At 38.8% G+C, this 16,144-nt stretch overlaps 1 protein-coding gene across 1 annotated transcript in view; it reads left to right on the top strand.

The window, feature by feature from the left end:
* The window catches only part of CTNND2 (catenin delta 2), a 961,852-nt gene that overhangs the window by 348,827 nt on the left and 596,881 nt on the right, over positions 1-16,144 (top strand). Inside the window, exon 4 of the mRNA XM_067030803.1 lies at positions 3,742-3,854. Coding sequence (XP_066886904.1) covers positions 3,742-3,854 — 113 coding nt within the window. The remainder of the gene's footprint in view (positions 1-3,741; positions 3,855-16,144) is intronic.

The following is a 16,144-nucleotide window of genomic DNA, read 5'->3' as shown; positions in this document are numbered from 1 at the left end:
GATGATAAAGAGAAACTCTTAAAAGGAGGCAGAGAAAAAAGACACAATATGTTCAAAGACATGAAGACAAGGAATATCATAGTTTTGTTTTGTTAGAAACAGTAAATTCAAGAGAGAACAGTGGAGCAAAAATGGCTTTCAAAAATGAGGGCAAAATGAGAACTTTACTAGGCGTATAAATCTGAAAGAATTCATCACTGAAGGAGCCACATTACAAGAAATATTAAAAGAAGCCTTTCAGACAGAAAGAAAGTGATGCCAGATGGAATTAAATAGATGCACACAGATGAAGAGCACTCAGTATTGTGACTATAAGTTTGGAAGGCAGATTTCATGAAAAAAATGTCTCCTAACACCCCCCTCCCATAAAACTGATGTGAAGAAAACATTTAGCGAGGCCACAGCCTTCAGCAAGCACACCCAAGGGTAGTGTCTGTCCTAGCAGAAGCCCAAAAACGTTTGTAAATCCTGACTCAGATTGTCTTGCCATATTGGACTGCTTGTAACATATGCAAACACGCAGCAAATTAAAGTCCTTTAGATAATACAAATAATGAATTTCTGTTTACCTATGAGGAGCTCTGTATAATCTTTATGTTAATATTTTTAAGGTGTTATCAATTCAAAGGTATGAGTTGGTTTCCTGTTATACAGACATATTTAAGATAAAATATACAGACATATGTCGTTTTATTGCACTTCGCAGATACTGCATTTTTTAAAAAATAATTAATTAATTTTGGGGGGCTGCATTGGGTCTTCATTGCCTACACGCAGGCTTTCTCTTGTTGCGGCAAGTGGGAGCTACTCTTCATTGCGGTGTGCGGGCTTCTCACTTCAGTGGCTTATCTTGTTGCGGAGCATGGGCTCTAGGCATGTGGGTTTCAGTAGTTGTGGCACACGGGCTCAGTAGTTGTGGCTCACGGGCTCTGGAGCGCAGGCTCTAGTTGTGGCACACGTGTTCCGCGGCATGTGGGATCTTCCCGGACCAGGACTTGAACCCATGTCCCCTGCGTTGGCAGGTGGATTCTTCACCACTGCACCACCAGGGAAGTCCCAGATATTGCATTTTTTACAAATTGAAGGTTTGGGGCAACCCTGCATTGAGCAATTGGATCAGTGCCATCCATTTTTTCTTTGTTTTTTTTTTTTGTTTTTTTTTTCAGTACGCAGGTCTCTCACTGTTGTGGCCTCTCCCGTAGCGGAGCACAGGCTCCGGACGCTCAGGCTCAGCAGCCATGGCTCACAGGTCCAGCCGCTCTGTGGCATGTGGGATCTTCCTGGACTGGGGCACGAACCTGTGTCTCCTGCATGGGCAGGCCAACTCTCAACCACTGCGCCACCAGGGAAGCCCAGTGCCATTTTTTCTAACAGCATTTGCTCGCTTCATGTCTCTGTCATATTTTCGTAATTCTCACACAATTTCAAACTTTTTCATTATTATTATATTTGTTGTGGTGACCTGTGATCAGTGACCTTTGATATTAACTAATGCCAAAAGATTATAACTCGCTGAAAGTGCAGATGATGGTCAACATGTTTAGCAATAAGGTGTTTTTAATTAAGGTATGAATGTGTTTTTAGACATGTTATTGCACACTTAATAAACTATAGTATATAGTATAAATATAACTTCTATTATGCACTAGAAAACCAAAAAAAAATCATGCAGTTTGCTTCTTTGTGATAATGACTTTATTACGGTGGTCTGGAACCAAACGTGCAGTATCTCTGAGATATGCCTGTGTTTTATAAAGATTGGAAATGAGAACCTTCTAGAACTTGCATATTTTTAAGGAACTGCCCCCCAAAAGCAGTAGAACTTTCAGGGAGAAGAAGGAGAGGTTAGATACACAAAATGCAGCCAGCAGAGGTCTTGGTATTCATTCCTTACAAATCATCTTTGCAGTCCTTCAAAATATATAAGAAGAAACATTTGAGCTTCAACAATATGCTTCCTTGTTTCTTTAAAAAATTTATTTGTTTATTTATTTATGGCTGTGTTGGGTCTTCGTTTCTGTGCGAGGGCTTTCTCTAGTTGTGGCAAGCAGGGGCCACTCTTCATTGCAGTGTGCGGGCTTCTCACTATTGCAGCCTCTCTTGTTGCAGAGCACAGGCTCAGTAATTGTGGCTCACGGACCCAGTTGCTCCGTGGCATGTGGTATCTTTCCAGACCAGGGCTTGAACCCGTGTCCCCTGCATTGGCAGGCAGATTCTCAACCACTGCGCCACCAGGGAAGCCCCACTTCCTCGGTTTTAACACCGTAAATGGAAAAGCTGAGCTCTCACTTCTCAAGTGGTTCTTACTTAGATCTCTGAAATAATGTCAACATAAAAAAAAATATCTGCTCTTATAAAGAGCAAACTGGTGGTTAACAGTGGGAAGAGGGAAGAGGGAAAAGTCTTCCCCCTAAAAGGGGATTTTAAAAAGAGGATTATTATGGGAGTACATGAAATCATGTGTGAAACTTTTGAAAACTGTAAAACGCTGAAAGAATAAAAAGAAAAAAAAAAAAGAAACCATCACCTAACCAAAATCAAAAACAAAAACAAAAAAACCAAACACGAAACAACAAAATCTGCTCTTGTGGAAAAGAGCAAGTGTATTTTTAACATATGTAGAGGACACACCCGACCCTACTTTTTAAAGGTCTCGCCCCAGAGCATCCCAGGGTAGCAAATAAAATAAACTCATCTTTTCTGGGAAGACAAATCCCTGTAATGCTGGGAGTTTTAGTTCTCCCAAGCTAACCCCTACCCTCTTTTCCAGTATTTTTCAGCATTCTTAGAAGTGTTCCCATCCCCAAAACACAACTGTGCAAATAATTTATTTTTTAAAAGAAGTTAATTGTGATATTATGAAAACTTTTTCTGAACTTTTTAGTTAAAATACATAATTTACTATAATTATGTTTATTAAAATGTAAGTGTATGGAAAAATAAAACATAAAGATTACAATATGGTATAAAAGTCCTGTAGCTGGAACAGCTAAAATCCTTGCCATACTGACTGAATCATTTTTCATTAAAGTTAATCTTTTAACAGCAGGTGTCAGGCAGATTTTTAGAAGCATTCTTCCTTGGTTCAGCTGGCTGTTTTTTATGGTGATGTATCAAATATTGCAAAGGTAATTCACCGTGTAATTAGACCTTTGTAATTAGAATCAGCGTCCTTGTCCTTCTGCTGGAATATAAAGAATGAAAAGTGTAGGTTTAAAGCATTATTTTCTTTAATCTGCAATATGTAAGTAATATGAAGATGCAATTAGTATATAGAAGCACCTAGATGGCCAGTAGGGACTAAACACAATACTCCAAATCATATAAAAAATAAATTATTTATTGTTTCACTTTTGGTTACAGGAGTATTAATATCTGTTGGGTACTGGACATTTGCCAAACATAGCACAGGCTTATTTTTCATGATCAGTGTCTCATTTAATCTTCACCTCAACCTAATGAAGTAAGTGTTGTAAACCCATTTTACAGATGATGAAACTGATCCTTAGAAAGACTATAGCTTATTCAAGTCCCTGCAGCTAATGGGTCCCAGGACTGTGATATGAATTCAGGCCTCTCTGAAATCCTCATCCTTCTTCGAGTCCACATCAGCAACCTCTGCATCTCAAATTTAACGTCTTGAGAAATTCTAATTTCCCCTTTGACCATACTGTCTTTTTGGTCTGATTTCCAGTTTCCGTATAGCTGATAGCATTCATCTTTTTGATGGTTTTATTTCAGGAATTACAGTTTGAAAGGCTGACCCGAGAGCTAGAGGCAGAACGCCAGATCGTCGCCAGCCAACTGGAGCGATGCAAGCTTGGGTCCGAGACGGGCAGCATGAGCAGCGTCAGGTACTGAGCGCACAGCTCCTCAGGGCTGGGCTTTGAGTTGCCAGTGAAAGGAATTGTGGTGTTTATCTTCTCCTTACAAACCTGGCAGTGGAATTAGAACACTCAGTCAGATGCTGGAAAGGAATTGTAACCAACCCGATTTAAGATGTTCAAAAGGTGTCCGATCTGATTTGTACCTGAAACTTCATAAAATGAACTCCTGCCCTGAATGCAAATTATGCATCATTTGACACAGAAAGGAGGCTTTGCGTTTAGTCAGCTTACTGGAAATGAGGAGATGTCATGTCACAGTCTCTCAGCTTGTTTCTTTTTTTCTAAACGATCCAGAGTTGTAGGTTCTGGAAATGAAGGAGAGAAGGTTTTGGTGTAACTTGTATTGTTTGCTAATATACAATGCTAAATTATAAAATTGCTCCTCAGACATCAACCAGTGCAATTCCTGTGTGTGAAAGCATTCAAATCCATAGATAGAATGGATTGCTTATTCAATTAGGGGTTGGTTTGAGATTATGAAATATTTAAAAACAAAACTTAGTCACTTGACCACAAAATAAATTATCTGCCTAAGGACCATGTGTTCATATTTAAAAATAGAAGTGTGTGTGTGTGAGCTTGTGAGTGTGTGTGTGAAAGAAACATAAATAAAGCTCTGTAAGACGACTTTATTTTTCAAAAATGCATCGTACTTTCCTGTCATCTTGTTCTGTATTGTGGTTTTGACATGCTACATTTTTAGGGAGGTATCTTTGTTAAGGAAACAATAGTTGCTATGGCAAATAAACTCCAACATTCTAGCGACTTAACACAATAGCGGTTTGTTTCTTATTCATGTGACAGATAGAGGTGGTGGGTGCTGGTCAGGGGGCTGCTTCCCTTCCATGCAGTAATTAAGGACCCGGCTTCTCTCTTGAGAGCCCTGCCATCCCCTACGGTCTCATGGTCAGTTGCATTGTCAATTGCATCACTGCAACCGTAGTCCATTGGTGAGAACCAGTCACATGACCTCTCATAGATGGAAATGGGGCAGGGATTCCTAGTCTTGGCGTCTATAGCCACTCTGTCTAAGAGGCAGGAACATAAGTTTGAGGGTCTCTTAACCGACTACTGCCACAAAAGAACTAAAACATGCTTGAATCCATTGCTCTTAAAATATTCTATCATTGTAAGATTAATTTGTAGTTGGAATGTTTCCTATTGGAGCTACCTGCCATTAATCTTTTAACATTGTTCTTTGTCCAACAGTGATAACCTTTAAATGGAAGTCATTGCACCTCTTGTTAGACTAAATTGCTTTGAAATATTTTCAATAGTAAAGCCTTAAATGTGGTATGTTAAAGCCCATCTGCTTCTGCACCCAAGTACCTAGGCTATACTAGCTACAAATAGGTACATTGTAATCTCTTAAACTCATCACAGACTTCTCTGAACATCCACATTAACTAAAGTAGGATGGACAAGAAAAAGGAGAAGTGAATTGTGTCCACTTGAAATTGTTTTCAGAAGGTTGACTGGTTGAAGTTAGTGTGACTAAAGTATGGGGAAAGATAATATTTATAAGTGTGTATTTGATTCAGTACATGTGGTTGGACATATTTGAAGAGCTCTTTTTTAATGGTGAACCTTGCCTGAGAAGCTAAGTCTGTCAGGTTTTTTAGGTCTGTGAACACTGGTTGAGTTGACATCTACATCGTTTGCTTTGAAACCCATTGTCTCACCATTGGTCAGATTACCTTTTCAATTTGTATTCCTAATCTTTCTGTGTGATAACTTTGCATACTCTCCGTCTTGTATTTTGTTTCACCCCCCTCCAGCCCTTGGTAGCAGCAGGTCTGGGGGACCATGTTGTATCCTGTGTCTCAATTCCCAACTTCTGACTGGATCAGAAATGGATATCTGACCCAAGGGTGATTCATCCAGTAACTGGCCTGCAAGAAATTAGTCTTGTGCTCTTGAGAATGTGAACTAAGTGACCCCAAATCTGTGACATCTAATGGTTTGTGTTAGGAGATGGTGGTGGTGAGGATTGGGTGCTGGTGGAAGAATCTGTGGTGACATAGAGTAGTCCAATGGAGACTCTGTGGTTCCTGAAAGTCAGAGACCAGTTTAGTTCCCATTAGGACTGGCTGCGTTTAGATGTTGCATCTATGAGATTACCTTTTACATTCTTAAAAACTTTCCTCCTCCCTCATTTGATTTGATTGAGTTGATATCTTTTCTTAGGTCTAATGTTTCATGAATAGAACACATCAGTGAACTGCCAAGGTAGGCAGAAAAATTATCCCATGACAACTTGTGATTGTTTGTACTGTCTCTTGTATTCCCAGCTCACAGCCCATGATACATAATCAATAATTCTGTATTAAATATACATTAAACAATAGTGCTGAGTGCAGATGACCCTGCCTAATTATTTCCCCTTGCCATATAGCTATATAATATGTCTTCATCAAGCTTGATTATTTTGTATTTTGGAAATGTCTAATGTATGAATCTGCGTTTGAATAATACAAGAAGTTTACTGATATTTCACTGGAGAAAATCCAATACATACCTTCCACTGTTTTTTGTTTGTTTGTTTGTTTGTTTTTGTCACAACTTAGTTGTTTGCTCAGCTTCAGAAATGCACCTTTGGCAATTCAAGTCTTTATTAAGGGTGATAGACTAACCTAGTTAGCACATCAAAGGGGATGTTTAAAAATAAACAAAATAGAATGTAAACAATTTTTGGAAAAGGAGATCAGGTGAAGAAGTCTGTGATGATTTAGATTTGTTTTATCTTCTTAGGGATACTAGGGAGGAGTAAGAGGGTTCGTTAGAGGAAGTGAAACAAAATCAAATATTTTTCAGATTTTTATATAAGTGGTAAAAATGACTGGTAAATATAGTTTGGTTTTCCTCTGCCTGTATTGGTGTTAGGAAATTGCTCCATCTGATTCCTAAGACCTTTCCTGGTGGTTACACTGACAATTTAAACTTAATGAAAAGACATTATTAGTATGCATGTATAACAGCCAACTTTGTAATAGTCAATCAAATCATAAATGACAATGCCGAGAATTTGGAGAGGGGAGAATCTGGAGATAGCTATTGTTGCAGCACAAGGCAACTTCTGCATCCTCATATCTAGGGTACAAGTAGGTGCAAATAAGAACACTGTGATCTCTTAATGTCTTCTCAGACTTTTCTAAGCAAATTCATATCATAGCTTCCAGAAATCAGATCAATTAGTGGTTGTTGAAGTGTTATCAGTCTTCTAGAATAGAATTATTGTTGCTGCTTACTGTAGCTACAGTTCCACTATGTCTCTTATCGCCTTCCTCTCTTGGCTTTCCTCACTGGTTTCAGGCCAAACTTTTCCAAGCTCTTGGATCCTTCTCTCTCCTACATCAAGAGAGTTTGGTTCCCTACCTTCTCCCTAATTCCCCAGAACCATCCAGATCTGAATCAGGAATGTTATTTATATAGAGGAGTCCCTTTATTTAGGGTCATGACCAAATCCTCTTGCTAATAGCCCCTTTCCACCCTCTGGCCAGTTGCAACTACTTGGTTCTCACCCATTCCTCAGGCTAAGACCTGTCGGGGAGCTCTTGATCCGGCAGCCCTATGAGCCACCTGGTCCTCTTCTAGATGGGGCCCTGTGTTGCTCTTGCAAGCCCCAGAGGACCTGCCTGTACCCATGCCCTTGTCATACTCTCTCTAGACCCCTGCAACAGCATTCTAACTCATCCCTTTGCTTGCATTCTGCCCAAATCCATCCTCCATGTGGTGTGAAATTGATCTACGTGTATAAACACATAGATCAGAGCCATGTCTGTGAAGGACCTGTTCCCGCATCTGCAATTTCATGAATACACCACTCTTTCCCACCTCACATGGTTATAGGCATGTGATCCCTTCCATCTAGAATATCCTGCTTCTTTTGCCAGGTCACCTCTTCCTATGGATCCAATTACCCAGCTCAGAGCTCACATTCTTCTGAATGTCTTCTTGATCTGTTCAAACTGGGGCCAGATGTCCCTTCCTTGGGAGTTATTAGAACTAAACAAAGTTTGGAGTCTGGGACTCTGTTGACCCTCTAGAAGATCCTTGCCATGGAATGTTTTAACCTTCAGTCAAAGGCCACTGGGGATTTTCTCAAGTGCTACTGAAAATTTAAGGCTACCAGGCTAGATGCCTACTCACATCCCTTGATTCCCATGGGCAGCAGGAACATAATGGGAGAGAAATTGAATTCAAATAACAGTTGGACCTATCCTATGAACTCTTCCTAAAGGAGACCTGATGCTTGGAAGACTGATGGTGATGATGCTGACAATGATTTTGACAAGAGTCGGTCTGGAGCTCAAAGACAATGTCAAAAAAGTCAAAGCTAGAGAGATTTGACACATGATAAATTCTCCTTTGCTGGCTTTAAAGATGGAGCTAGAGACATGGCTAGCAACACATGTGGCTTCTAGATCCTGAGAATGATACCCACCTGACAGCCGGCAAGGAGAAGGGGACCTCAGTCTTAGGACCAAAGGCAATTGAATTCCACTCATAGCCTGAATGAACTTGGAAGCAGGTTATTCCCCAGAACCTTCAGAAAGGGAAGTAGCCCAGCAGAAACTCTGATGAGAACCTTGTAAGAACCTGAACAGAGAACCCAGCCATGCCACGCCTGAAAAACTTATAAAACTTACAAAATTTACAAAACTTACAAAACTGTTAGCTACAAAAAAATTATGTTTTCTAAGCTGCTCAGTTTGTGGTAATTGGTTATGCAGTAATAGAAAATGAATACAGTGCTTTTCTATTGGTGGTATTATATATTATAGCAAGCTGAATTATGAAAGTTTTTTAGAGAAAATAAATTTTATTCTGTGAGCATCTGTATTCCATTCAAAAGTTTAATGCTGTAGCCAATTTTATTTTTCATGCATATACACATGCATTTGGATTCACATATTAAAATAATCTATAGATTTGATTCTAAGAAGTTAGAGGTATTTGAATGTAGAGTGGAGTCATTATTTACTGTAGAATAAGGAAAACTAACAAAGCAATAATCTTTAGCCTTGCCATTTTTATAATATAGATACCCAAGACTCCAATTGGGGTAATATATGTTTAAATAGACAAAATGTAGGAACTTCCCCGGCAGTCCAGTGGTTAAGACTCTGCCTTCCAGTGCAGGAGACAGGGGTTCGATCCCTGATCGGGGAACTAAGATCCCACATACCAGAGGGGCACAGCCAAAAATTACAAAATGAAATATATGTGTAAAAAATGCTTGGGCCACATAAGAAGATGATTTCTTACAAACCAGTTTCTTCAAAAGTCTGCCATATTTTGCAGATTGGGCTACAAAAGGAGTTAATATTATAAATGTGATCAAAGGTCATTCTCTTTATTAACTAGCTTCTGTGAGTATGCCAACAGTTTTGTAAATAGAGCCTAAAAATCTTTTACTGACCTACAAAGAAGTCCGGCTTATTTTAGAGAAAATACTGATCTGGTTAAATTAGCAGTGAAGAAATACATCAAGTAGTCACAAACTTTTTGTCAGAATGAAATGTATGTATTTAAAAGCATAATTTCTGCATTTTCTTAAGAAATCATATATGAATGTAATTGTTTTCCAAAGTAAGGCATATTGTACATTTCTTCATTATCTTGCAGGATGCGATATTGAAATGAGAAGATATTTCTATTTATTCTTTTTAAATAAAGAAGGAAGAAATTTGCCAAAATACTTCATTTTGGAAACCAGACATATTAAATAATTACTTAGATGTTTTCAAGTAAAGTTTTTTAAAATTATGTAGATATTTCTACATATGCACACATTCCTAAACAGTCATGTAGCCAAAGGCAAAAAATCACTCAAAGCCATAAGATTCTAGATTCTTACCATCAGTGAATACTTTTGCCATTAAAAAAAAGAAAAAAGAAAAGAGCTCTTGAATAACTTTTAGTTTTTAAGAATTTTTTTTTCATTAAATGAAGTTTTTATTTAAAAAACCTGGACAAAAACTGCTGCCTCTTCCTTCCCTGCACTGGAACTTTGTGAGCCCCTCAGCCACTAGAAGTAGGTGCTGGGCCTCTTGTTTCTTCCCCTCATCTCTAAGTAATTCCCCAAGGACAGAGCCTCAGAGTATATGGCAAAGCAGTGGCCAGCACATAACAGTTCAATCAATGCCGAACGAATAAAAAATGAATGAGTACACAGTACTTTCATTTTTTTTTTTTTTTTTTTTGGCAAAAATCACCAGTCTTACTATCTATACATATTTCTATCTCTATACATTACATATAAACTATTGTATATTATTTGGACCTTGCCCGATTCCAAAATAGTCCTCTGGAATCCAAGGCCTGTTGGTTTGATGTGCTCTGTGGTGTGGAACTGTGGTTGACCTATTCTCATATTTTCACTCTCATCTTAAGAAGATGATGATAATAGTGATAATTTTAACAATGATAAGGGTAGTATTTTTGGAGCAATTTCCGTAGGCTGGGCACAATGTTAACTGGTTTATATAGGTCATGCCATTTACTCCTAGTTAACCCTATGAGTTAATAAGTCTTACTTGTATATCATTTTGTAGATGAGAAAACTGAGATTCTGAGTGAGAAATTGCTTTCCCAACATCCAGCAGCTAGTGACCAGACACTGGTTTTTGAACCCATGATTTTTGAGCCCAGGTATCTTTACTCCCCAAGTATACTTTTAAAATGCCTCACTGGAATGCTGTTATTATTGTGTCTTAAATGGTGTCTTGATTTATGTTGTAAATAACCTTCTAAATGTCTCCAGACCATTTTCACCCTAGAGGTAAAACGTTTTTGAACTGATTTTCTTCTTCCCTCTCCTCCCCCGCCTCCAATGATTATAGCAGTTTCGAAGTTCTTCATCTGAATATGTTTCTGATTTTATCCTTATACAAATGACATAAAGAGTGTCAATAGTATACATTATCATTGCTTTTAGTGCATCCAAAGTAACTGTTCAGCATTCTCTTGCAAATTGCCGGTGGCCAAATTACACTAAGTGTATAAAATATTAGTTATCATATTGTCTTAGTTTGTTCAGGCTGCTGTAAATGAATGCTATACATTGGGTGGCTTACAAACAACATAAATGTATTTCTCACATTTCTGGAGGCTGGGAAGTGCAAGATCAAAGCACAGGCAAATTCACTGTTCAGTGAGAAGCCACTTCCTGGGTCCTAGTCTTTATGCTGTGTTATCACATAGTGAAAGGGACATGGGAGCTATCCAGGGCCTTCTGTATAAGGGCACTAATCCCATTCATGAAGACTCCATCCTCATGACATCACCTCCCAGAAGCCTCACCTCCATATACCAACACACTAAGGATTAGGTTTCACCATAAAACGTAAATTTTGGAGGGACACAAGCATTCATTCTATAGCACAATTAAACACATTGTTCTAGATTTCTGTGGGATAAGAAATAGTCAACTGTCCTGAGAATTTTATGTAGGTCCTAAAAATATTTAATAGTTATAATTATCTGATATATGTCTTAGGGCAATTATTGTATCTTAATACTTTTACATCAAATTTGAAGCCTGTCCTCTTTCCACAGTGACATATCAACAAACTAATATTAGTTTTACATCTAAAAATAATTAATATACCAAATGTTATTTAGAGGTTTCGCATTGTAAAATGGATTTTTGAGGAAAACTAACTCTAAAATACCTTGAAATTTAATATTCCAATTGGTAGATAAATATATAAATATCTTTATAAATATAGTTAGTCTAGAAGATGTTTCATGTTTTCTTTCATCTTTACAGCATTTTTTTTTCAAACTCATAGATCTGAAAGGTGAAATTTGTGGCTCCATAAATTGGACCTAAATTTCATCATTGTGTTTTTAGGGTATTGCCTAGCTTTCCTAATTTCTCTGAATTTTACTTTTCTCATCTACACAAATGGGGATAATGCTTTTCAGTAATTTTGTAAAGATTAAATGAGAAGTGTAAGTAAAGCATCTCACACAGCATCTTGCATGCTGTTACTAGTGACTCATGTATGTTTTTTGCTCCTGATACAGATAAGTTTTTCATTGACGTCTACTGAGATTTTCTGCAAAAAGTTATAAAATAGTTCCTCTCACTAGGACCAAAACAATCTATCAGGATAGCACCACTTCTGTCTCTTTCGTAATATAGACTAGAGAACCACATGGACATTGACACAATGAAATGGAAGGTAGCCAAATCAGTTTCCCTTTCACATGGGGCAACTTAATGTGTCTCTGGACCCACTGCTAGAGCTGGAGATGGGACTTCTGATACTGTGTCAAGAGCAGTAATGCAAGGATAACATATGTATGGCAGGAAACAGTAAATTAAGATATAGAAGCCAGTGACTCTCTGAATGGATGTGTTTCAAACAGGGAACAGCGAGAGATGAATACATTGACCAAAAGATGCGTGCTCATTAGTCTCCTGGTTGTATAAATGTATAAGTGTGTTGAGAAGTGGAAGGGCCTGTGGATGAAGGCCTTTGTGTGTCCTTCAGGTCCATTCTGCCTTTGCTCAGATGCCGAAGGTCCAAAAGCTTTTACCAAGTTTACTTAAATTTATATTTGTCTGTTATGCTCATGTCAGAGGACTGGAAACCAGTGATATTTCAACTGACAAAAAAAAATCAGTATTTGATCCACTTAAGAAGAAAGAACTTCTGTTGTTAAGACTGGATGATGAACACCGTGAACCCTGTATGTTCAGATTATTAAGATGGAAAGGCAGTAGGGGCATAGCAGGAAGCTCATGGTCTTGGCACCGAAGCACTCAAGCTGTGACTTGGGACAAGTCATTTGGGTTCTCTGGGCCTCTGTTTCCTCACCTGTAAAGTAGGAAACATTGAGCACCTAAGTCTGTTCCAGACGTGTCACCGTGGCCTTCATCTCATTCAAACCTTTCACGATATGCAGTGTCACGTCTGACTATTTTAACATGGGGACATTTCTTGGACTTGAATAATAGATCCAAGTAATTCAGTCATGAGGATGGCAAGATGTTGCCAAATAGATTTGGTGCTTCAGAGGAAGGCAGATAGATGTCTACATGTTTATGTGGGGAGTTTGTTCGATATGGGAACATCTCCAGTTGGGTTATGGCATGGACTTTATATTTGGGAAAACACAGTCTAAAAGAAGTTTGTAAGTATATTGTAAACTGCCTCAGATAGTCTCGGTGTTTTCTACATTGGCTAAAAGCTGGACTAAAAGCTGGACTAAAGACAGGGAGCTGGAAGGGAGCTTTTCACGCTGAGCGATCACGTGGACTGGGACTTTTAAGAAGTAATCGCTGGTTCTATTTATTTAAAACAAAGATGCTTGTGAAGGACTGTATGGACCCAACATGTCAGCAGGCACTCCTTGGGCTTCAAAAGTGAATGTCACGCTAGCCACATTTCAAGTGCTCAAAAGCCACATGTAGCTAGTGGCTACCATACTGAACAGCACAGGCTAAACTGGAATATGTGATTTCAAAGCATTCTGAAAAAATCTAAGATCAGGTACACCCTATAGAAATATGCAGTAATCTTCCTAAACCTTGCTCTTAAAAATTGAAAAATATACTTCAGGCAACTGTGTTTATTTTTTAACATCCTTATTGGAGTATAATTGCTTTACAATGGTGTGTTAGTTACTGCTGTATAACAAAGTGAAAAAAAAAAAAAAAAAAAAAAAGTGAAGGTCACGAAGCTCCTGGTCTCCAGGGGGTTACTGTCAAATACAGAGAGAGGCGCATAAGCAGGCAGAACATGCTAGAACATGTTGGTGCCATGAAGAGAACAGGAGGCCGTGCCAGTGATGGTTTCACAGAAGGATATTTGTGCGTCGAAGATGTGAAACATTGGCAGGGAAGGAACTGGGATAAAGGCACTGCTCAGAAAGAAAGTACAAAGTCAGAAAGACAAGGGTGGATAGGAATCAGTGTGGTTGTTATAGCGAGCCCATAGGTGGACTGGTGTTGATTAAGGGGGCAGACAGACAGGACCATTTGGTGAGCAGTCAGGCTAGAGACTTTGGGTTTTGTTGAGTGGGCCATAGAACGTGGAAGACGGTTCTCCCCAAGGAAGTGATATTCTGGAAGGAAGCATTGGTTCTGCCAGCTGCGTGGAGAATGGATTGAAGCCCGTGGAGGCTGGTGACAGCCACATAAGATGCTAGCCTCTGTCCAGGAGATGGGTCATAAAACTGAAACCCAGGTCATGAGCGCTTGACAGTGGTTTCAGAGTTAGAGTTGGGAGGGTCTGGAAACTCACTTGTGTCAAAGGAGACAGAGCAGAATTGCAAAATTATTATTATTATTTTTAAAGTTAAACATTTGGGTAGGCTAAGCCAACACTGTGAGCTTAGCTCCAATGCAACCGTTGCCTATTTTCGACAAGGAACCTTTGATTTTTTTATTTCATGGTATGTGAATGTATGCTAATTCCCTTTTATCCAGGAGAAGCTATCATAGAATTTTAAATTTAAGAGATTGCTGCGTTAGCAGCAGGCAGCAAAGATGTTGCCTAATTTGTTGACAGTAAAGTGGTATTCATAAGCCCCAGTCTTCGGAAACATCTGTTTGTTTAGTACCTCAAGAGCTGAGGAAGTTTAAAACTTGTCACAAATTGTTGCTTCGTCTTACACACTTACTTGAGAATGTAACTCTCAGCAAGATTTTATTGAAAAGATCTGTCCAAGGAATTGACTGCCAGCTTTACCCCAAATCTAGCAATTAACCTTCGCTTTGTGATGTGTAGATGATGGTCTCCACCTGTTGAAACTCGCTGTCGTTTTGACATTCCTCATTTAAGGTAAAGAGTTCATTCTGTCTTTCGGGATTCTTGGATTGCCTGTCGTATCATAAATGCCCAAGAAATACTGAAGCTCTAATGTTTAGGAGGTGGTCCGGGTGGTGTTTAAGACAATGCAGTTTGGAACCGGTAAGTTTTGGTTTTGAATCTCAGCTCCGCCTATTGCTAAGTGTGTGACATTGGGAAATATACTAGTCCTCTAGAAACTCAACTTATCTGCCTGTAAATTGGAGCGAATAGTACTTATCTGAGATGTTGGTTGTAAGGATCAAGTGTGGAAAAGTGTTCAAAATAAATAACATAGTGTTTCTCACTGAGAAAATATTTGATATATGTGGGCTGGTCCTCTTTAATGAATTAATTAATTTTTATAAATATTATAATTATGACTCACTTGTCACGTGCACAAGTAGATAGGAAATGCCCTCATCTTCATAGAGCACTGTTATTTGTTTATACCTTTCCTTCTTTTTGTTTTATTTAGTGGATGATTATGATGATATCAAATTAACTAAAGACAGAGTATTCTGACCGTCACCGTCTTCTGCTAGGGACACCACAGTATGGTGATATTCTTGAATTAATGTGTGAGTAGTATGTATGTGATCATATAAGCCACGATGTACTGAAACACCACACTGTTTGATATGGTCTCATAACCATAAAAATTGCACTTGCCTCAGATGGACAGTTGCTCAAGTCACTGTAATTTTGAATGTCTGTGTCCTACTGTTATTAATAAGCTCATTTAATGCCTTTGTAACCTGGTACTAGAAAATAATTTTACCAAAGAGATGAAGGGGGGAGTAGAGAAATTCCTCAATGTTACTGAAACACTGGAATTGTTAGCACTGTTTTAAAGGCTTTTGGGCTCTTTGAGGGACTGTGGAAGCTAATATCATCCCTCTGGGACTTGTGTCTAAAAGCTGAGGTCTGCCTATCTAGTTCCCAAACCAGAGAAGCGTTGCCCTCGGCCATGTGAGTGGGTTGCTAGGGACAGCGAAACGAAGACAAGTCTATAAGAACATGGGTTTGTGGAGTCCTCTTTTAGGACAGGAAGGAGTGCAAGATCTCATTCATCCATTCATTCATGGCTTCATTAAACACACATAAGTTATGGCCCTACTATGTGTCACACAATGTAATAGACACTGAGAGTACAGCTCTGGATGAGAAAAGCACGTTGCCTGCCCTCAAGTAACTTAGTCTTCATGCTGCCTTAGGGATGTTATTTAGGATAATAGCAAGATCTTTCTCTGCTGTCCTAGTGTCTATAGCAAGATGTCTATCAAGCTAACCTTCGTGTGTGTGATCAACCACTTAATATGAAGATAACGCAACAAATGCAAGATCGAAACTCAAGAGACAGAATTAAGTTAGCTCGATTCTATTTAAACTGCCCTTTGGGGTGCGGGTACAGAGATTTATTTTAAGCTTGAACCTGGCCATTTCAAACAC

The sequence above is a fragment of the Kogia breviceps genome, chromosome 4 (genome assembly GCF_026419965.1).
Source record: "Kogia breviceps isolate mKogBre1 chromosome 4, mKogBre1 haplotype 1, whole genome shotgun sequence".
Lineage (NCBI taxonomy): Eukaryota > Metazoa > Chordata > Mammalia > Artiodactyla > Physeteridae > Kogia > Kogia breviceps.
The sequence above is the reverse complement of the archived record's forward strand: the minus strand, read 5'-3'. Positions and strand labels throughout refer to the sequence as shown.